Source organism: Trachypithecus francoisi, unplaced genomic scaffold, assembly GCF_009764315.1.
Source record: "Trachypithecus francoisi isolate TF-2019V2 unplaced genomic scaffold, Tfra_2.0 Lachesis_group18, whole genome shotgun sequence".
NCBI classification, from domain to species: Eukaryota; Metazoa; Chordata; class Mammalia; order Primates; family Cercopithecidae; genus Trachypithecus; species Trachypithecus francoisi.
In genome coordinates this window covers 23,717,156-23,740,875 of record NW_022681463.1, presented here as the reverse complement: position 1 = coordinate 23,740,875, position 23,720 = coordinate 23,717,156, and the positions used below count along the sequence as shown (strand labels likewise).

At 36.5% G+C, this 23,720-nt stretch overlaps 1 protein-coding gene across 1 annotated transcript in view; it reads left to right on the top strand.

Annotated features, from left to right (window-relative positions):
- GPC5 (glypican 5) overlaps positions 1-23,720 on the top strand; it is a 1,526,087-nt gene that overhangs the window by 289,738 nt on the left and 1,212,629 nt on the right. Inside the window, exon 3 of the mRNA XM_033177434.1 lies at positions 14,421-15,115. Within this exon, the coding sequence (XP_033033325.1) occupies positions 14,421-15,115 (695 nt within the window). The remainder of the gene's footprint in view (positions 1-14,420; positions 15,116-23,720) is intronic.

Genomic DNA, 23,720 nt, shown 5'->3' with positions numbered 1-23,720 from the left:
AAATTAGCCAGGCATGGTGGCACCTGTCTGTAATCCCAGCTACTCGGGGAACTGAGGCAGGAGAATCACTTGAACTGGGGAGGCGGAGGTTGCAGTGAGCCGAGATTGCAACACTGTACTCCAGCCTGGGCAACAGAGCAAGACTCCGTCTCAAAAAAAAAAAAAAAAAAAAAGTGATGATGTGTCAACATTGGGAAAATCTGCATAACTTGTGAACTAACATGTCAATGCATGGATTACATTGTCTTGAATGGGTAAGAGAACCATTCGTAATAAAAGACTGACCAAAGGGTTAACAGATTATGAAAAGTACTTTGGTATGCTTTTAGATCCCGTATTACACTTGAACTTGAAGAAACAATCGCTTGTCATGTTTTGTTGTAATATCAAAGAACAATGTTAACAATGATCTGGAAAATCTATTAAATGAAAAGGCTGCCTTTGTCAACTGCATCTGTGTGAGGCTGGATTTTCTTCATATACCTTGACCAAAACAAGATGCTGTTCACAGATTGAATTCAGAAATAGATGTGAGAATGTAGCTCTTTTCTATTAAGCGAGACAATAATGAAATTTGCAATGATGTAGAACAATGATATTCTTCACACTAACATTTTTTGTTTTGGAAAATACAGTTCTTTTTTTTACAAAACCAGTAATCTAGTATCATTATGTTTATTGTGGTTCTCTTAATGGATTAAATGTTTTAAAATAATTATCAGTTTTTACTTTTAAAATAATACATGTGGATAACATATATTTATGTATACATATATAGCCCACCACAATACAAGCTTTGGGTTTCTCAGTACATTTTTAAGAGTGTAAAGCATTCTGAGACCGAAAACTTTGGTGATTGCTGAGCTACACATGTAAATGTGAGAGCGATCAGCTTGGAGTTTTACTTTCCATTGTAAAAGTGGTGCTATATTTTGAACAAGATGATAAGAAACAAGAACCAAGACTTTGGCCTAGGATGTAGAGGAATGAGTGAAAGAAACAAAATTTTTATCAATAAAGGGTATAAGAGAATGCGTCACCAGCTTTAGAAGCTAGATTTACTAGGAGACTCTGAATGTTGAGAAGAAGCCCTTGCATTTCATTAGGAAGAGGTTGGCAGAAATCTCAATACCATTTCAGTGACAATCTGACCCAATCAACTATTCCTGTCTGCCTGCCTAGCTCTCCCATCATTTCTAGTGGGATTTATGCAGCATCACCAGCAGGATTTCATATAATCTAAATCTTTTCTCTGAATTTAACTTTACCTTCTTGTTCTAACTAAATATTAGTTTATTTTCTCTTATATTATCTTTTGATATGGACTTTTTTTTGCAGGGAGAAGAGTGGTAGAAGAGCAAAAATATTTATTTTTTTCTCCCCAGTGTATTTGGTGATAAAGATCATAAACAGTATCTTTCTTTCCCAGAGATTAGGATGCAGTTTTGCACTTCATAATTAGAAATATTAGAAAATTTTCAGCTGAGTTGACTTCAATGCAACACAGAGCTTTCTCTTTATTTTTGCCATATTTATAATATTAATTGATTTTTGAAAAAGAATAATTTCAATAGCTAATTTGGTTTATCATACATAATATCTTAATATGCTAAGTTAACAGTGAAATGTTTGCATTTTGTTCAATTATATAGATAGTTTTGTCTTGTTTTATTTTGTTTCTGTGTACATCTATCCCAAATGGCCCTTTTCAGGTATTTTATATAGGGTGTCAGATTATTTAAAAAATGATAGTATATCATATGGTTCAGAACCTAGAATCTGGAACCAAATACTCAGGGTTCAAATCCAGGCTCTGCTACTTTCTGTATAAACCTTGATCAAATCACTTACGCTCTCAGTGCTTCAACTTGATCATCTGTAGAGTAGGAATGATTAATAATACCATGTGTGCTATGTTTACTAATATACACAGTATTATTATGGTTGTTGTGCTAGTAAGAGTACCTGCATCATGAGTTGGAGAATCAAGTACATTAATTTTCCAAAAGTACTTAATGAATCATCTAGCTCATGGCAAGTACATGACACAAGTTAGGGATTATTATCATTCGTTCATGATTTTTCAGCACATTCTACCTTTAGGCACTATGCAAGTAGGTAGCATGTAGAAATTCTTTGAATTGTCACAGTTGTTCTATGAGATAAGTGCCATTATTATACTTGTTTTCTGATGAGAGTAAGTGAGGGGCAAGGAAGTCAGGAAATCTACACTCATGGGACTAGCATCTAATTATGGGGCATTTGAACCGAAGCCTATCAGAATGTACAGAGGCCCCTCTTGGGGAAAAGGTTGGGAGATAGAAAGATGAATAGGAGGAAACAGATTCATGAGCACACAGGAAAGGCAGGAGGGTACAGTTAGTCTTAGAACATTGTTCTGAGCGGTCTGTGAACATAAGAAGAGAAAGAATCACTAGTCACCATGTTGAATTTCATTTCAGTTGAATCTCACAGCTACCCTGCCTTTGGTCAGAGCAGATACGATTACATCCACTTTATTACAGACAAAATTGACACTTAGAGAGGTTAAATGGCTCACATAATCAGTACATGGGAGGCCCTGGACTACAGTCATTGTCTCCTGATTTTGCAAATTAAGTGCAGAATTTTTAATTTCATTTTTTTGTCTTCTGTGATCAGTATTGTAGTAGGCTGAATATCGGGCCCCAAAGATATCAGGGACAAATCCCTGGAAACTTTGAGTTGTTGCTTACATGGAAAAAAAAAAAAAAAGTCTTTGCATATGTGCTTGAATGGAGGATCGCGAGATGGGGTGATTATCCTGAATTATCTGGGTGGGTTCTAATAGTCACATAAATCTTTAAAAGAGAGGCCTAGGGAGATTTCACACATGCACACACGCAGAAGACAATGTGAGATTAGAGTGATGTGGATATAAGCCAAGGAGTGCCAAGAAATGGCAGCAGCCACCAGCAGCTGGAAAAAGAAAGGAATGAATTCTCTTCCAGAACCTCCAGAGGCAGGTGCAGCCCAGACCACACCTTGATTTCAGCCTAGCAACACTGCTTTTGGATGCCTGGCATCTAGAACTGAGAAGGCATAAATTTCTGTTATTTAGGCTGGGAAATTATTAGTAATTTGTTACAGCAGCAATAGGAAACAAACAGGATCGTCCTCTTTGGTTGGGGGTGCTATGCTCCTGGATCCACATTTTTGTTTCTATGCTGCCCCAGCAAATCCCCTTTGCCTGGCGGAAGATTCACTGCCTCTCCAGCTTCCATGCTACCATTTGCCAGACTTCTGGTCGTGTTCCCTTAGCAATTCAACATTTTCTTACCTGACTCACACTCTTTCTCTTGACTTCACTTGACATTATTCTTGGCAACTGCAACATCCACTTATTTATTCAATATTTTAGTCTCTGTCAATGCCCTAGATCACATCCTTTTGCTTACTCAACGAATTTCCTCCTGCAGTTCCATACTGCCTGCTTAGTCATCAATTTATTCCTATCCATATGTGAATATTCAGTAAATTCTCCTTCCTCAAGCAAGCAGAAACCTTTGACCTCATAGCCCACTCCAGTGCCTGCCTTGGTTTTCTGCTTCCATTAGAGCAAACATTTGCAAGAAGTTGCCTATAATGTTGCCTCAATTCTTGTTCTTTTCTGCTCACATTCTGCTGAGGCAGCTGTTATTAAGGTTGCTGAGGGCTTCTCTGTCATCAGTTCCCAAGGTCAATTATTCCTCATCTCAGTTGCCCTTTTAATAGCATTTGACATGATAGATTACTTTCTTCTGCTTGCATTACTTTCTTCCCTTGATTTCTGAGACACTCCGTTTTCCTGATTTTCTTTTTACTTCATTGACTTCTTATTCTCATTCTTCTTGCTGGTTACTCTTCTTTTACTGAATCTCTCCACTCTTCCCTCTCTTTTCCCCTTCAGTTATTTCATCCAGTACCATGACTGTGTTCTCCATAACAGTCACTTTCAGATTTATATCAACAACCTCAACTTTTCCTGAGACTCCCATTATTTTATCTAATTGTATATTGATACATTTTATTTGATTTTCTAATTGGTAACATGTCCAAAACAAAACCTTTAATTTTCAACCCCACCACACACAAACACGGAGCCTGCATACTCTTGCCTATCTTAGTTAATGGTACCACTATGCATCCAGATACTGAGGCCCAGTCTTCAGATTTATTCTTCGTTTATCCATTTCCTATACATCTCCCTCCAAACAACCATGAGTTATTTTGCCTATGATTCAGTACATACGGCCAATCTGATCACTGATTGCAGCATACACCTGCACCAATACCACAATACGACAGCCCCAATGACTGTCACCCATACTGTTAGCATAGCCTTTAAACTGGTCTTTCTGCTTTCACTCTTACACCCGCTCAGCAGTCCACGCTCCGTCTATCAGCCACTGTTATCCTTTAAGACATGAACAGTATCACATTTCTCCATGTTTAAAATTCCCCAGTGCTTCCCATTCCACATATAAAATCGAATCCCCTTACCATGATCTGTGGGGCCATCTGAAATCTGTCCTCTGCCTACTTCTTTGACCTTTCTCTCCTTTCACTCACTGAGCTCCACTCACATTGACTTTCCTCTGTTTTTCCATGGTCAGCAACCTTCTTTGCACCTCATAACCTTACACTCTACCTTCTCTGAGCATCCTAACCACTCATCTTTTCATAGCTGGCTCTTTTTCATCACTGAGGCCTCAGCTTGAATGTTGCTTCCTCAGAGAGGGTTTTCCGGCTCACTCTATCTAAAATGGCCAATCTCAGCCTGGGCAATGTAGAGACACTGTCTCTACAAACAAACAAACAAACAAAAATTAGCTGGCCATGGTGGTGGTGCATGTCTCTGGTCCCAGAGACTTGGGAGGCTGAAGTTGGGGAGTCTCTGGAGCCTAGGCAGTTGAGGCTGCAGTGAGCCAAGATTATGCCAATGCACTCTAGTCTGGGCAACAGAATGAGACCTTGTCTCAGAGTAAAATAAAATAGCCTATCTGTAGAAAATCACTTTGCCCAAACCAGTTTGTCCAAATCAATTTTTTAATTAGCAAATGACCAAATATTGTTTACACTTTGGATGTATTTGGTAAACTCAGAAAGTTTCCTATTGAGAATAAGATTAAGAACTTGCTTTTGATTGTCTTTTGGTCAATTGATTATAAGCAAATTAATCTTTAGAAAACAGCGCTCTTCCCTTTTCATCCCCTACCCTCTTTTTTCCCTCTGTAATAACTAACATAACAATAAATCATTTATGTATGTTTGCTTTTATACTTCATCTTCTATTCTGTAGATTCAAAGCTTTATAAGGACAGAAACTTGTATGGCTTATTCAGTTTTAGCTTCAAAGTTTAAAACAGGTGCTCAAAATATATTGGTTGAATGGATGAATGAAAGAATGGATATCAAAAGAAACTAGATTTGAATACACTTTAGGGAATAGACAGTGTGCCAACGAAAGCCAAAAATATAGAACATCTCATTCTCTTGAGATTTCAAATAGAGAAAATGTATGAGTTAGCAGAATGAAAGCTTTTGTTTATTTAAATAAAGAAGAACCATGTTTTCATGTATGAATTAACTAAAACACCCAAAGAAAAAGAGGAAGGAGAACCACCAATAAAGGATATTGATTTCTTCTGTATAAAAACATAAAGTTGTGAGTAATAAACTCTTCTGTATAGTTCCTTTGTAGTTCTAGATTGTGTTTCTGAGCTTAAAGATAAAAATTTGATGTAAAATCTTCACCCCACAATAATTCGTGAAACAATCAATGATTAGTTGTTTGGAACTGATTTTTATCGTTACACAAGTGCTTAATCGAATTTAAATTTCTGCTCAAATCAAGCTGATTTTCAGAACATAAATAATTGTAAAATAATATTAGAAATAAATGTGAAGCACCATGATGGCCAAATTAATGAGGAGGGAAATGAGGGAGGAAGAAAGTTAAGAGGGCATTTTTCCATGCAGTTCTTATCCTAGAAGATTAGATTAATTACAAAAATGCTAATTCTTGATGATACAGATTAATATCCCACTCACTATTTATTTATATAGATGACTGATTTCTGGAGAATTATATTATAAATCATACTGCATAACATTTGAAAATGTCATTAAATTAACATTCTAAAAAACTTTGCACATTTTACTTTTTGGAAAAAAATGAGGCAATATGCAAATATAAGGGAAAAATTCATTATAAACACTTCCAGTCTGGAGAATTAGGTAGTTGCTTCTTTTATTTAAATATACATATCTTCAAGTGGCTATAATAGTCTTCTGAAAATCAAAAGAATTATTACTATTAAAATTATTCAGAAGTACTTTTTTTTAAGAAAAAAGGAAATGGAATTAAAATTCATTGTAACATGTGTGATGAAAACTGGTTATAAAATTACTTTTAAAATGACCTACCTACCTATTCATCTATCTGTATAATTTAATATAGAGGGATACATGATTTCAGGCACCGAGTAACTCTAAAGTAGCAGAGTAGTAATGAATTATCCATTGCAATAAGATAATCTGTGACTTGAGAGTTGTAATGCACAAAATGCAAATTTGCTCTGAAAATTTGTCTTCAACCAGATGTAATTTGTAAAATCATCTGATATTCTATGGTTGATATGATTTAATATTTAAAAATCTATTTCATTGCTATATTTGAGGATATCTGTGGCCTCAAATTATAGTTTAAATTTCAAATTTTTTAAATTAAAACATTCATATATCAAAAATTAAAAAAACATTAAAAGGGTCATAAAATATAAGTTCATGTCATGCCAGACAGGTTATTATAACAGTCATTCATAATCATTGCTTTTAAAAATCAACTTTATCTTTTTTTTTTGAGACGGAGTCTAGCTCTGGCTGGAGTGCGGTGGCCGGATCTCAGCTCACGGCAAGCTCCGCCTCCCGCGTTTACGCCATTCTCCTGCCTCAGCCTCCGGAGTAGCTGGGACTACAGGCGCCCGCCACCTCGCCTGGCTAGTGTTTTGTATTTTTTAGTAGAGACGGGGTTTCACCATGTTAGCCAGGATGGTCTCGATCTCCTGACCTCGTGATCCACCCGTCTCAGCCTCCCAAAGTGCTGGGATTACAGGCTTGAGCCACCGCGCCCGGCCAAAAATCAACTTTATCTTTAAACTAATAAAAGCCTTGTGACTCTTACGTTTCTCTCATTACAAAAAGCCACCTGCATATGAATCTTCACTGGTTTTGAAATTTTTCACATTTAATTTTAAATCGATATCACTTGATTTTATCTCTACCAGTTTTATTTAAAGTTAAATTCTTCATTTGTGTCAGTAATCATTTGTGTGTATAATAAAATATCTCTAAAAGGAATGTAGGCTAGAAACAGTTAAAGTTTTCAGTCTTAGGTGTTTTGACATTAAATTAAGATTAACGGAATGCTAATGTTGAAAATGGAAATAGATGCAGATAAACTTCATGCATTCCAAATCCAGTTTTTAGTGAGATAACACATAAATGACTTTATGTATAGATAAATTAATTTTCCCATAAGACTGGGAAGAATTACATTCTATATTTAAACAGTAATTAGATTGCACTTGCAGCCTTTAATTCAATCTACCACTCAGGCATTATAAGGAAAATTGGAAATTATTCTTTCTTGATAGACTTATTCTGATATCACTGGAAAGAAGAGCTTATTGAAATTCTCAATGAAAAACACAAAAAGATAGTTTTTATTCCTAATCTGTTTCCTAAATTCCTTAAACAAGACTGGAAAATGTTTATTTTCAATGTGTGCTACAATTTTTAATGCTTGAATACAAAGCTACTACTTATATAGCTTTGGTGAGAGGTATTTTTATGTATCATAACTTTGTAATGAAAGAAACTGTAGTTTCTCTTTCATAATTAAGTAGATGTGATTAATTGTTCAGCACCTAACCTATCTTGGATTTATAAACAATTATTTTATATGTCTATTATATTTTTGGACAACAGCACATGTTTTGTTACTTGACAATTATTTTGAAAGTTTAAATTCTTGCTAATATCAAAATGTTAATTCAGTAAAATGGAAATACTCAACTCCTTGGTAAACGTGGTATAAGAACAAAGTAATAGTTTTACAAATTCAAAGTTAATACAAACAAGTAGCTATAGTAAATTCAATTTCTGATTTTACCAATTTTAATAAAAAATTAGCACAAAATTCTTCAATGGCTTGGCTCCTAGATTGTTCACTTTTGATAGGTGTTTACATATTAAAATTTTGTGAAGTGATTAGGACAAAAAATTTCAAAATATGTTTATCCCTAAGCATTGAATAATCATTATGTATAGACCAATAGTTTACAGTTTTTTATTGGTTGGATTTAAGAAATATATGTGATCACAAATATATAAAAATACATACATTACATATATTTAGGTAATTCAGTTAACTGGAATATTTCAATATCAGATTTAATACATATTGAAAGCCCCCCAATTTTTTAATATTGTGGTAAGTTAATAGCATGGTGAAAAACTAATGCAATAGATTACTTAAATAAAATCTGTTTTGTCTTCAGATATTCAGGAAATAAACAGAATATTGACACTGTTGTGCGCCACTGAAGTACAGAGATTTCTTTGGAGAAATACATCATTAGACAATTTCACCATTGTGCAAATATAACAGAGTATACTTAGACAGATCTAGACCTTATAGTCTGCCACACACCTAGGCTATATGGTGTAGGTTCATTGCTCCTAGGCTACAAACCAGTATCACATGTTACTATAATACTCTAGGTGCTTGTAATGCAGTGGTAAATCTTTGTGTATTGAAGCATATTTAAACATAGAAAAGATACAGTAAAAGGATGGTACAGAATGAGCCTGTAATCCTAGCACTGTGGGAGGCCAAAGTGAGCAGATACATTGAGGCCAGGAGTTTGGGACCAGCCTGGGCAACATAGCAAGACCCCATCTCAACAAAAAATTAATAAAAAATAAAAATTAGCCTGGCATAGTGGTACACACCTGTAGTCCCAGCTACTTGGGAAGTTGAGGCAGGAGGGTTGCTTTGAGCACAGAAGGTTTAGGCTACAGGGAACTATGATCCTGGCACTGCACTGCAGCTTGGGTGATGGAGCAAGATGTTGTCTCAAAAAATCGTATATAAAAATATATGTATTCTCAGCAAACTATCGCAAGAACAGAAAACCAAACACCACATGTTCTCACTCATAGGTGGGAATTGAACAATGAGATCACTTGGACACAAGGAAGGGGAACATCACACATCAGGGCCTATTGTGGGGAGGGGGGAGAGGGAGGGATAGCATTAGGAGATATACCTAATGTAAATGATGAGTTAATGGGTGCAGCACACCAGCATGGTACAAGTATACATATGTAACAAACCTGCACGTTGTGCACATGTACCCTAGAACTTAAAGTATAATATATATATATGTAAAATTATGGTATAAAATGCCATAAAATTATGGTATAAAATTTTTTTTTAAAAAAAGGTATACCTGTATAGGGCACATAACATGAGTGGAGCTTGCGAGACTAGAAGTTGCTCTAGTTAAGTCAGTAAGTGAGTGGTGAGTGAATATAAAAGCTTAGAACATTACTGTACACTATTGTAGACTGTGCAAATACTGTATACTTAGGCTACATTAAATTTATTTTAAATATCTTTCTTCAATAACAAATTAACCTTAGCTTACCTTTATAACCTTAGCTTATAAAGTAAACTTTATAAATGTCAATTTTTAAAAAACTTTTTGGCTTTTTGTAGTAACATTTAGCTTAAAACACAAACTCATTGTACAAAAGTGTTTTCTTTATATCTTTATAAGCTTGTTTTTCTATTTTTAAATATTTATTTTTTTACTTTTTCAACTTTTTTGTTAAAAGCTAAGACACAGGCCGGGCGCGGTGGCTCAAGCCTGTAATCCCAGCACTTTGGGAGGCTGAGACGGGCGGATCACGAGGTCAGTAGATCGAGACCATCCTGGCTAACACGGTGAAACCCCGTCTCTACGAAAAAAAAAAATATATATATATATACAAAAAATTAGCCGGGCGAGATGGCGGGCGCCTGTAGTCCCAGCTACTCGGGAGGCTGAGGCGAGAGAATGGCATAAACCCGGGAGGCGGAGCTTGCAGTGAGCTGAGATCCGGCCACTGCACTCCAGCCTGGGCGACAGAGCGAGACTCCGTCTCAAAAAAAGGCCGGGCGCGGTGGCTCAAGCCTGTAATCCCAGCACTTTGGGAGGCCGAGGCAGGCGGATCACAAGGTCAGGAGATCGAGACCATCCTGGCTAACACGGTGAAACCCCGTCTCTACTAAAAAATACAAAAAAAACTAGCCGGGCGAGGTGGCGGGCGCCTGTAGTCCCAGCTACTCAGGAGGCTGAGGCAGGAGAATGCCGTGAACCCGGGAGGCGGAGCTTGCAGTGAGCTGAGATCTGGCCAGTGCACTCCAGCTTGGGTGACAGAGCGAGACTCCGTCTCAAAAAAAAAAAAAAAAGCTAAGACACAAACACACACATTAGCCTAGGCCTACATAGGGTCAGGATCATCAATATCACCATCTTCCCCCTCCACATCTTGTTGCTCTGGAAGGGCTTCAGGGACAATAACGGGCATGGAGATGTCATCGCCTGTGATAACAATGCCTTCCTCTCCTATGATAACAATACCTTCCTCTGGAAGACTTGACTTAGGTGGCTTTATGGTTAACTTAAAAAAACAATAGATGGGCCGGGCGTGGTGGCTCAAGCCTGTAATCCCAGCACTTTGGGAGGCCGAGACGGGCGGATCACGAGGTCAGGAGATCGAGACCATCCTGGCTAACACGGTGAAACCCCGTCTCTACTAAAAAATACAAAAAAACTAGCCGGGCGAGGTGGCGGGCGCCTGTAATCCCAGCTACTCCGGAGGCTGAGGCAGGAGAATAGCGTGAACCCGGGAGGCGGAGCTTGCAGTGAGCTGAGATCCGGCCACTGCACTCCAGCCTGGGCGACAGAGCAAGACTCCGTCTCAAAAAAAAAAAAAAAAAAAAAAAAAAAACAATAGATGGAATACACTCTAAAATAACAATAAAAAAATAGTATGGTAAACACCCAGTAACAAAGTTGTTTATTATCATCATCAAATATTATGTACTGTACATAATTGTATGTGCTAGACTTTTATATGACTGGCAATCTGGTATTTTTGTTTATACCAGCATCACCACAAACATGTAATACGTTGGACTATCATGTTATGATGGCTATGATGTCACAAAGTTATAGGAATTTTTCAGCTCCATTATAATCTTATGGGACCAACGTCATATATACAGTTAGTCGTTCACCAAAACATTATTACAAGGCACATGACTGTATTTGATAACATATCATCTCTCCTTCAAAGGGTAGTAAAGTCAATACACAGTTTATGAAAGCTAAAATTTTAATGCATGTGGTATTAGGGAAATTTTTAAAATTTCACTGTAATATGATTCCTGAAGTTATTATCAAGTTCTTTTGGTTGTTTTATTTTAAAGAATAAAATTGAATCAGAGAAAAACTACTCTAAAATCAAACAAAAACTGTAAAAGTTGTTCTGAAATTTATTTTTAATTACAAACTCAAAGAGTAATCAGAATTGGTTTGTTGCTAATAATACACAGTGGCCTTAAAAGAGAAATAATGATATTTGGAAGTGCTCTACTTATTTTTATTTTGAATGGAAACTCCTAAATATTAAATATATTCTCTTCAACATTGCTTTTACAATATAAATTACCTTGTAAAACATAACCATTAGGGCTACTTAAAGATAAACTTCATATTTTCCTAAATCATTATGTTATAAATTAATTGGGCTGAAGTTTATAAAAAATATTTTATTCTTGTCTTTATAAAAACTGGACATGTAAGCATCATTTAGAGTTGGCAGAAATCTGATGGAACATCAGTATTGCCTGATTCAGCCACGTTCAACCTTTATTCCACTAAGAATAATATGGCAATTGTCAGTTACATGAACACATATAGCACATATCTTAGAAACCTAGGTGGAAAGCATTTAAGAATGCCTGTGATATAGGGTGTCTTTGAATCTATCCTTATTTTATCTTTAACAAATTAAATACTTTTAAAACATTGTGATGTAACCATTATTGGTAAATACAATTATTTGTGACCCATTTGGTGATTCATAGCCACACACAAACTGCTCAGAAAAATGACCTATTTTAAGGAGAAACATACAGGCTTAGCAGCTTTATTGTAGTTCAAGCCACAAAGATTCAGTTCTGTTTTCACACTTTGTCCTGTGGATCTGTGAAGTGTGGTGGAGTGTAGCGGCTGAGATTGCAGCTGTGGGGCAGGTTATCATAGTGGAATGCTTGCTGAACAACTCTGTAAGAGCAGAGAGAGTGTTTTACACGTATTTGCAAACGCCATGTTTCAAAAACGGGCCAGGTTAAAAGAATCACCTGGGCTGCTTGTTAAATATAGATTCCTGAACCAAGACAAACCTACTGAGTTAGAATTTCACATGCAGAGACCTGACAATCAGTATTTTTTCCCCATGAAGCCCAGGTGATCAGGCCATTTGGGGAAACCTGGCATTAACGCTGGCTGACATGATAGAGCTGCTAATCTCAATTGAAGCCTTCTCATTGTCATCCCATTTTCATTCTTTCATGTTTTTATTGAGGAGCTAGTTACTAGCGATGCACAGATAACACATGAGCTCTACCTAACAATTTATACAGGACTCTGTTGAAACAGAATTGCAATTACTTTTAAAAGCTGTTACCTTTGATTGCGGGGTAGATGCACCTTAATATATCACACTAAAGCCTGGAACTCAATGTGAATTAGATCAGTATCAGAATTCGTGATATTGTATTATTGTTTATTTGTACTTGTACTCTATGGCATATTCATGACACAGTTCTCCTTCATTAGTAGCTCTCTCTACACCTCTGCATTTTGTTATTCCATTTTGTTGTTTCCTACTCTTCTTCCATCTATTTTTGTAATATACTCAGTGTTTTGATTACTAAGTTATTGCGTGATCTTTTACAACCTAATTAAAAGTGACTATAGGATTGGGACTATAGGAGATAATTTTATTGAATATATTTTATTATTATATATTGAAACAGTCCAGTATCCTTGTTTAGGTTAATTACAAAATGTAATTACTAATATATCCAAGGTGTTTACTGTTGCTTAATGCCTCATTTTGATGTACCATTTTGACTTGTTAATTATTCCAACTTTCTTTTTTAGATTTTCTCCCTTAATTTGTGGATAAATTATTCTTGGTTCTTTCTGTGGATAAATTGACTTGAGATCATCAGTTATTTAAGTAAGAAACAAAATATCCCACAGTAAAGTCTTTGAAGATAAGATGATAAGAAAAAGGATATGATTAATGATGTGGTCACAAGAATTTATTTTCATCAAATAATAGCACTTATGGGTTTCCCACTGCTTAACAAAGTGTGGTAATTTATGGATACTTTGAAAATGAATGCTTTACTTTCTCTTTAGTTAGAACATGTCAGGAGGTCTAAGGATTGTCTAGTTTTCCTTTGGGAATCTAACCTCCCTTTGTAGCAACCAGTGTGTAATCTACTAGCTTTCACTCTGGAAAAGAAAAAGATTTTAAAAATTATAAAAATATAGCACAGGGTGAATTAAGTGCTTAATGTGACCATCTTTTATAAATAATGAAATCAGATTATGAAATACATTTCTCAATGATACTTTTTTCTATCATTAGTGATAGAAATGAATAGTTATGAATGACTATAGAATAAAGTAAGAAACTACCATACATATAACTTATTTTTTATTTCATTACTTTTTTAAAATTTTGAGACGGAGTCTTGCTCTGTCACCGAGGCTGGAGTGCAATGGTGCAATCTCAGCTCACTGCAACCTCTGCCTCCCGGGTTCAAATGATTCTCCTGTGTCAGCTCCCCGAGTAGCTGGGATTACAGGCATCTGCCACCATGCCTGGGTAATTTTTGTATTTTTAGTAGAGAGGGGGTTTCCCCATGTTGGTCAGGCTGGTCTCAAACTCTTAACCTCAGGTGATTCACCTCCCTCAGCTTCCCAAAGTGCTGGAATTACAGGCATGAGCCACCGCACCCGGTGATTTCATTACTTTTAAACAGACTTTGATTCTAGAAATATATCTCTATAAAACGTGTGTGTTGTAGGCAATGGTCATTGTTGTCTGGTCATTATCCTTGGAAAGCTGAATTTGGTTGAGTAGGCTGAGAATTACAATTTAGATCCTTAGATTAGTTTTGATGAGTCATTTAATGTCTGGAGCAGATGGACAGTGTTAACATGAATACTAAACCTTCTCATCATTTACCTCTGCTTGTGTTACAGAAACCCTTGAAACTCTCATCAAACAAGCAGAAAATTATACCAGTATACTTTTTTGCAATACCTACAGGAACATGGCCTTGGAGGCTGCTGCTTCGGTTCAGGAGTTCTTCACTGATGTGGGGCTGTATTTGTTTGGTGCAGATGTTAATCCTGAAGAATTTGTAAACAGATTTTTTGACAGTCTTTTCCCTCTGGTCTACAATCACCTCATTAACCCTGGTGTGACTGACAGTTCCCTGGAATACTCAGAATGCATCCGGATGGCTCGCCGGGATGTGAGTCCATTTGATAATATTCCTAAAAGAGTAATGGGACAGATGGGGAGGTCCCTGCTGCCCAGCCGCACCTTTCTGCAGGCGCTCAATCTGGGTATTGAAGTCATCAACACCACAGACTATCTGCACTTCTCCAAAGAGTGCAGCAGAGCCCTCCTGAAGATGCAGTACTGCCCACACTGCCAGGGCCTGACGCTCAGTAAGCCTTGTATGGGATACTGCCTCAATGTCATGCGAGGCTGCCTGGCACACATGGCGGAGCTTAATCCACACTGGCATGCATATATCAGGTCACTGGAAGAACTGTCAGATGCAATGCATGGAACATACGACGTTGAACATGTGCTCCTGAACTTTCACTTGCTTGTTAATGATGCTGTGATACAGGCTCACCTCAATGGACAAAAATTATTGGAACAAGTAAGTAGGAACTCCACATTTCCAGTCTGATTTCTTGTAATTCAAAGATAGCCATGATATACTTTGGGAAACAGTAGGAGAATATATCAATTAATATATTCAATCTAAGATATTATCTTTTTTATAAAATTTTGCTTGGCTAAAATACTACATTCTCCCCTAAGTAGAAGCCTGCTGAAAGGGTGAGTTCTGTGACATGGCAAGAGCTCAGGTTTGAAATCAGGAACAGCATAGATTTGAATCTTTAGCCTACCAGTAATTAGTTAAATGAAATTAGGTAAGTCCCTTTAGCCTCTTTGTACCTCAATTTCCTCAGTGATAAAAAGGAAATAGTAACATACAACATTTGAAGTATTCTTTTTTGGGACTATAGGCATTATGTATGCAAACTACTTAGCATGGTACTTGGTACTCCAAAAATGGGTAGTTATTGTTAGAATTTCAAAAGTATTTCACTTTAAAATGGAAAATGCCAGTTATATATCCCTGAAGTTAAGACTTGATAGCTTAGTGTTCAAAAGAGTTTCTCCAGAGATGCTCCAAAATCTGTCACAGTGATGGTGTGATAATTTTTTGAAATGTAGTATATACACGGTCATGGTATTTTATTCCTAGCAGACTGAAAGGTTTTTAAAACACAATCATCAAATCAAAACATATGAGAGTTTTCTATTTGTCCCACCTTACATAGAACCATTTTTCTAAATATTCACTGGCTCCCATAGTAATAGTTCTCATATCCCAGAGTGCAATAGGACAGCATGCTGATGGTTCTACTAAACATTTTCCCCTGAAATAAAATTATACTCTCCAATGCCAACAAAAGACATCTCCTTAGGCTGACATTGATTTATCGAATTAACAAGCATTCTCATCAATTAACTTTAAGCAGAAAATTTTAGTGAAGAGAGAGTTTCTCCACATTGATCAGGCTGGTCTCGAACTCTTGACTTCAGGTGCTCCACCCGCCTCAGCTTCCCAAAGTGCTGAAATTACAGTCGTGAGCCACCGCGCCTGGCGATTTCATTGCTTTTAAACAGACTTTGATTCAATTCCTTTAATTAATGACTGATAGAATGTGAAAAGCTTTATGTCTAAACACCTTTTTCCCTTCTCTTCCTAACCTTCAGGGACTTGCCAGGTCCTGTGTGAGCCTTTATGGTTCCTTTTTCAAATTAGAAATGGCACCCCCCTTTAGGTGGATTCAGCACAGCACCATAGGGTAACGTGTGGCCTGAAGTTTAACTCCTACTCCCTGCTTCATTCAGCTGGGTATCCCTATACAATGAACCGGATTCTCAACTCGATGTAATGGCCTGGTCTTCTTGTCTTCTCACATTCTTTTATGAAAATCGTACATGGCCCAGAACCTCTGGAAGGGATATAATAAACCATCTCAAAAGGAGGTACCAATGACTGCTGTGGTTTCAAGTATTTCATTGAAAAATAAACATTTAGATACAGGGAATAAAATGCTCTTGTTATTATTATTATTTTGAGACAGAGTCTCGCTCTGTCGCCCAGGCTGGAGTGCGGTGGCACGATCTCCGCTCACTGCAAGCTCCGCCTCCCGGGTTCACGGGTTCTCCCGCCTCAGCCTCCCGAGTAGCTGGTACTACAGGCGCCAGTCACCACGCCCGGGTAATTTTCTGTATATTTTTAGTAGAGACGGGGTTTCACCGTTAGCCAGGATGGTCTGGATCTCTTGGCCTCGTGATTCACCCGCCTTGGCCTCCCAAAGTGCTGGGATTACAGGCGTGAGCCACCACGCCCGGCCAAAATGCTCATATTGTTTTATTGAGTATCTCCAAAAGGGAAAGTAAGCACAAGAAATCGGAGACCAAGTCAGATTTGATTATTAATTTGGGGCATTATGATTTAATGTCCCAGGGCTGGGACCTTCTAATACATGTAAGTGAATAGGTTTTCGAGACCTTTTTTCTTATGTATTTTGGAAACCTGTAGGGCCTTTCTGGGTCCTTGAAATCTATCCTGTAGAAAATCTTCTGCATTTCCTGTTTCAAAGACTAAAATAAAAGTTTGCAATAGACAGGCAAGCTTTGAAACCCTGAATTTGCTACCCATTAGTCATGTGGGCTGGGTCAGCTTCTAAAACCCTTAAACCTATTTGTCCTATGTGAAAAGGAAGGGAGGAATAACTTAAATGGGACAATGTTGGTCAGACTCGGACACTGGTAGGCAGTTGGTACCTGAAAACCTTACTGTTTTCTCTCCTTATTCTAAGGAAGACCCTGAGCAGACCTTGGTGAAGCAGGTGACTTTAGTATCTCAAAGTATTAGAATCAGGTTTATGTTTCCTAAAGAAGTTTATACAAAACTTTTATCATGTAAAACTCCCTGTTGTATTTTCAAAGAGTGCTCTTTTTTAAATAAATAGTCTGATTTTATATAATGAATAGTCCTATGACTATTTTGAGAAACATCAATTATTACTAATAAATTATGGATTCTTTTGTAAATAAAACAGAGCTCTCTTTTTTACTTATGGGAACAGAAGAAGAAACTGACTTTAACTTCCTTGAAAATTGAACCATTAATATTTATTTCTACCAACTTCGAAGTGATTTATAAGCTCTTTATCAAACTTTGATAACCAATTCACACATCGATGAATTTAACAAATTCAAAATAAATTACTAGAAAGCCAGCAAATAATGACTTTCTCACATTCCCAAAGAAATCTCTGGGATCTAGTACTTCCAAGTCTACTCCTCCATAAACATATATTTTCACTTTAAAATATCTGTGGAGGTACCTGATGTAAGTACCCGATGTGTATATATACCATATATATATAAATACACCTGAATCTGTTGGATGAATTTCAACTGGAAAGAAGTTTAGCTTTCTGAGAAAAATCGTAAGTACCTTATATTTGGTAAATGTTTAGAGTAACAAAAGTTAATTTACAAGAGAATATTTTTTAAATTTCATAATTCTGTGATTTTATTAAGACAAAGTTTGATTTAATAAAGCAGAAGAAGAGAGGTAGCAAAGAGTAGGAATTAAAAGCACAAGTCCTGGTGTTAAACTGGATTTCACATCTGTCTCTGCCTCTTACTAGCTCTGAGTCTATGCATTTGCTTATTTTATCTCTATTTGCTTCAGTTTCCTCTTTGGTTAGATGTGGCAATGTAATACCATAATAGTATCCTTGTGAGAATAAAATTAACGTACACACTTAATGTCTTGTGCATAGTGTTTACATTTTACCAGTTATCACTATCACATTATATTATTTAGAAATAATTCACTGATTTCTCTGATTTTTTTTTTCTTTTTATTTGAAATGGATTCTTGTTCTGTCGCCAGGCTGGAGTGCAGTGACATGATCTCAGCTCACTGCAACCTCCACCTCCCGGGTTCAAGCGATTCTCCTGGCTCAGCCTCCCAAGTAGCTGGGACTACAGGTGCACGCTACCATGCCCAGCTAATTTTTGTAGTTTTAGTAGAGATGGGGTTTCACCATATTGGACAGGCTGCTCTCAAACTCCTGGCCTCGTGATCTGCCCGCCTTGGCCTCCCAAAGTGCCGGGATTATAGACCTGCGCCACTGTGCCCAGCTTTCTCTTACGTTTTAAATGCTCCCAAGGTAAACGTTTCTTTCTTAGGGGTATAGAGCTCAAAAAATATTTTAAATAATCATTTAATTAAACAAATCCTTGTAATTTTCTTTATGAATGAGAAAAATTAATATTTTCAGAAAATATTAGATAAGTTTCTAATGTATTTTTAATATTAATGGATATAGATAGATTACCCTCTTGTTAGTAAATTATTAATTCATTTGGTAAATCTATACTTCATATTTTTGAAATCGTATTTCTTAATAATTACATTTAATATATTATTTCTTGCTATAATTTGACACTTTTACTAAAGGCATAAGAACATAGAGTCTGGTTTAATAACATTGTTTCAAGATATCATAAATAGTACACATGTTACCAGGAAACACAGGTAAATATTGATTCTATACAGTTTTAGGGGAAAAAAAAGAAAGCTGTTTTCTTTTCTTTTTTCTTTCTTTTTTTTTTTTTTTTTGGAGACTGAGTCTCTCCCTGGAGTGCAATGGCACAATCTTGGCTCACTTCATCCTCTGCCTCCTAGGTTCAAGCAATTCTCCTGCCTCAGCCTCCCAAGTATCTGGGATTACAAGCATGCATCACCACACCCAGCTAATTTTTTGTATCTTTAGTAGAGACGGGGTTTCACCGTGTTGGCCAGGTTGGTCTCAAACTCCTGACTTCGTGATCCACCCGCTTTGGCCTCCCAAGATCAGAAGCATAATTTTCAACAAAAAAAGTCCCATTCTGTTTTTTCTTACAGATAAGTTTCTCACCTATTCTATCTATGCAATATTAGTAGAGATTCAGTTGGTTGTATTCAAATTACCTTAGAAACACTATATAATTCTATCAATAAAACCTATCAAAAATGACTTTAAGGTAGATTGTATAATATATACCAATACTTTTTTTTTTTTTTTTTTTTTTTTTTTTTTTTTTTTTTTTTTTTTTTTGAGGCGGAGTCTCGCTCTGTCGCCCGGACTGGAGTGCAGTGGCCAGATCTCAGCTCACTGCAAGCTCCGCCTCCCGGGTTTACGCCATTCTCCTGCCTCAGCCTCCCGAGTAGCTGGGACTACAGGCGCCCGCCACCTCGCCCGGCTAGTTTTTGTATTTTTAGTAGAGACGGGGTTTCACCGTGTTAGCCAGGATGGTCTCAATCTCCTGACCTCGTGATCCGCCCGTCTCGGCCTCCCAAAGTGCTGGGATTACAGGCTTGAGCCACCGCGCCCGGCCACCAATATACTTTAATTAGCTGTTAGGGAAACTAATATCTTATCACTTCCTCTGTACACTTCCTTTGACATTTATCTGAATCTGTAGACAGTAAGAACAGTAAATTTATTAAGTGTTTTTAGGTGTTTATACCTTCAATAAAAGAAAACTTAAAATAGCAGCCTGGATTGTTTAGGACTAAGTGCTAATTTTGTCCAATTTATTCAATGATGTGATATATATTTTCCTAAAATATCAATGTATATGAGATTTTGCAAAAAATAAGTACTAGAGAACGAAAAGGGTTAGGGAAGAATTCTCAAAATCTCAGTCTCCAAAGTAACCTAATTAAAATACAATGCCACTGCAATTTTAGATATTTTAAATTTAGATATCTAAATGCAATACATTCTACAGTAACTACCACACATGAACTTGACAAAAGTCATGACATTTGCTTAGCATCAGTCAATCTAGTGCAGTGTGGGAGTTTTTGAGTGATGAAGAAGAGGTGGCAGAGTGCATCACCTTCTCGGGGCCATGACACTCTCACAATCATAAGAAGGCTAATATGCCCTTTCCCTAGAAAAATAACACATGCTGACACACAGGCACATGCAAAATATTGCATATAATTTCAGTGACTTTACAGCTCCTGTGATGCCACAGACCTGGGGGTAAGGACCCCTGAGTTAAAGAAAGGACATCCTCATTCTTAGGGTGAAATACAATGATACCAGAGTTGGTTCCTAGAGAGGTTCAAACGTGGATGAAATTATTTTGAAATTAATGTTGGATATGTAGAGTATGTTCTTTTGACTCTGACTCAGATCAGAATGTATAAACTTTAGACAGAGAAGAGATTGGAATGAATAAGTAGAATCTCTAGGGTTGCTCCAGTTTCTACAATATATGAAAAGCTGACAATATATTATTTCTGGAATAAAAACTGTTTTGGTGGAGGAGCTTTCATTCACGTACATATTTGGACTTGGCTGCCACAAGGTGGAAGGTGGTGGCCAAAGATTGTGTGTAAACTACCTCATAGACAAAGCCCATGGGTGGTTGGACAAAATTTCATTAAAAATACATTAGTAGTGTTGAAAGATATTATCTTTACCTTTGCCTAATTTTTGTTTAACATATGTGGTAGGTTGATATTGAACTTGTGATTTCGTATATGACTTTTCTGAGGAATAAGACTGGAAACTGACAAAGAAAAAGAAAAGACATAAGAATTAAATGTGTAACAATTGAGAGGGGAAAAATACAAGCTCCTGATGTGAAAGGCAGCTCTGAGAGTCCAATCAAAGTGGGATGACTTTGATTTGTGGAAAACACTGTAAGTTAATAAAGCAGAAAAGGAAGATTCATTAGACCATAGGAAGGTTATCTAGTCCAACTCACAGTTCTACATAGAGATCATTTGTAAAGGTTTTCACCCACCGACTTCTGGCCACTAAATAGTGTTAAGGAACTTCTTACTCCAGATGTGGACATATTAAGTGTGTAGTGACAATTAATTGTTTCTATTTTTAATATGAGGATCATTTTGTTTTTTTCAAATATGGAATGAGATGTTTTCTGATTAGAGACAAGTCAAAGGGTAATTTCATTGTGCATGGATTTTCTGTTCAGATGTCATAAATATGACACACTGTTGAGGTAATTCTGTGATATTTGAGCCTCTGCTGGTAGGAATTTTCTTCACATGCCTGATTAGATCTGAATCCTTCTTACTTTGGAGATTTGACCCCTGCATGTGTGTACCATACTAGTGGAGTGGTGATAGTGGTGGGTGGAACCTCTCCTGAGGTGATTAGCAGTGGTCAGGGCTAATGAAGACTCATGTACCTCATATGAAGCAAGTCCAAAATTCTTTAGGGACAGATAACAGGTTTGAATACTTTTTGTGTCAACAGTTCATAGAACTTTGAAAACGTTGCATGATTATTTTGTGATTTTATCTTTCTGATAAATATTGTGGTGTGAGTTACTAGAGAATAAAGACTGATAATCACAGTTATTTATTTTTACCTAATTTCCTGAGAGAGAAAAAATTATTAAATATCTTGTGAAGGTCTGAAGGTCTATAAAGCAGAATCTGAGCAAAGGCCTCCTAGAAGAGTGGTCCATCACGTTTGTGGACATCTCAAATTGTTGGAAAGTTTATCCTTCTGGTGAAGGATTATATGTATGTTAAACAGTCACCCATGGTATACTAGAATGTAATGTTGTGAAGATAGGAACTAAGTCTTGGCCATCTTTGCCTTTAAGTATTTGAAGGCTATTATTCTGTCACTTTTCTTGACATCTTCTTCTTTCCAGGTTACTCGCTCCCATTTAATTCTAAATGTAAAAGGGAAAAGAACCCCTTACATTCTTCCTCAATCAAATTATGTGTCAAATGTGCATTTGCTTTTGTTAAGTTATTGAGGTTTCTTTGAGCAAATAATCTCTTATCCCAATATTATGAGCTGTTTGTCTCCTGGGAATAATAAATTTTTAATAATGTCAAGTGATTCTTTTGAATTTTTCTGAAATAATTTCTGATTGAATTTTATGTGAATAGGTCTTCAGGTACATTACTGATGCTTTCAGCTACTTTGAAAATCCTTCTGCTACTTTTGTGGGGTAAATGTTTGCTAAATCGATACTGCATAAACCCATGTGTAAGTCTTTCCACAATCTAATTTCTTTTTCTTAACTAGTTTTTAATTGTCAAAAATTATATGTATTTATGGTGTACAACATGATATTTTGATATATGTAAAATAATTAAAATCAAGCTAATTAAGATACCCTTCACCTCACGTACACGTTTTAGTGAGAATGTTTAAAATCTACTCTCTGAGAAATTTCAAGTGTATACTACATTGTTATTAACTGTAGTCACAATGCTGTACACTAGATCTCCAACACCCATTCTTCCTGTCTAATTGAAACTTCTTACTTTTTGACCAACATGTCCTCAGCCTCAGCCCTGGCAACCACCATTTTTTTTGTTTTTTGTTTTTGGTTTTTTTTTTTTTTTTTTTTTTTTTTTTGCTCCTTTGAGTTTGACTTCTTTAGATTCTACATAAAAATGAGATTCATACAACATTTGTCTTTCTCTGCCTATTTCACTTAGCATAATTCCTTCTAGATTCATTCATGTTGCTACAAATGACAGAATTTCTTTCTTTTTAAAGGCTTAATAATATTCCACTATGTGTGTCCGTTTGTGTGTGTGTATGTGTGTGTATTCTGTTATTCCATAGGTTCTCTCTTCACTCTGTTGATTGTTTCCTTGGCTGTGCAGAATCATATGTATATATCTCACATCTGCTTTATCTATTCCTCTGTTGATGCACACTTAGATTGATTCTGTATCTTGACTATTGTGAATAGTGCTGCAATAAACATGGGAGTTCAGACATCTCTTCCACATACTGATTTCATGTCTTTTCAGTGTATACCCAAAAGGATAATTGCTGTACCATATGGTAGCTCTGTTTTTAATTTTTTGAGGAACCTCCCCACTTTTCATCATAACTGTACAAATTAACATTTCTACCAGTAGTGTACAGGTTTCCCCCTTTCTCCACATCCTCAGAACACTTGTTATTCTTTTGTCTTTTTAGTAATGTCCGTTCTAACAGATTTGAGATAATATCTAATTGTGGTTTTAATTTGCATTTCCCTGTTTATTCGTGATATTAAACATTTAAACATATACCTCTTGGTCATTTATGTTTTCCTTGGAGAAATGTCTATTCAGGCCCTCTGCTGTGTTTAAGGTTATTTGTTTTATTGTTATTGAG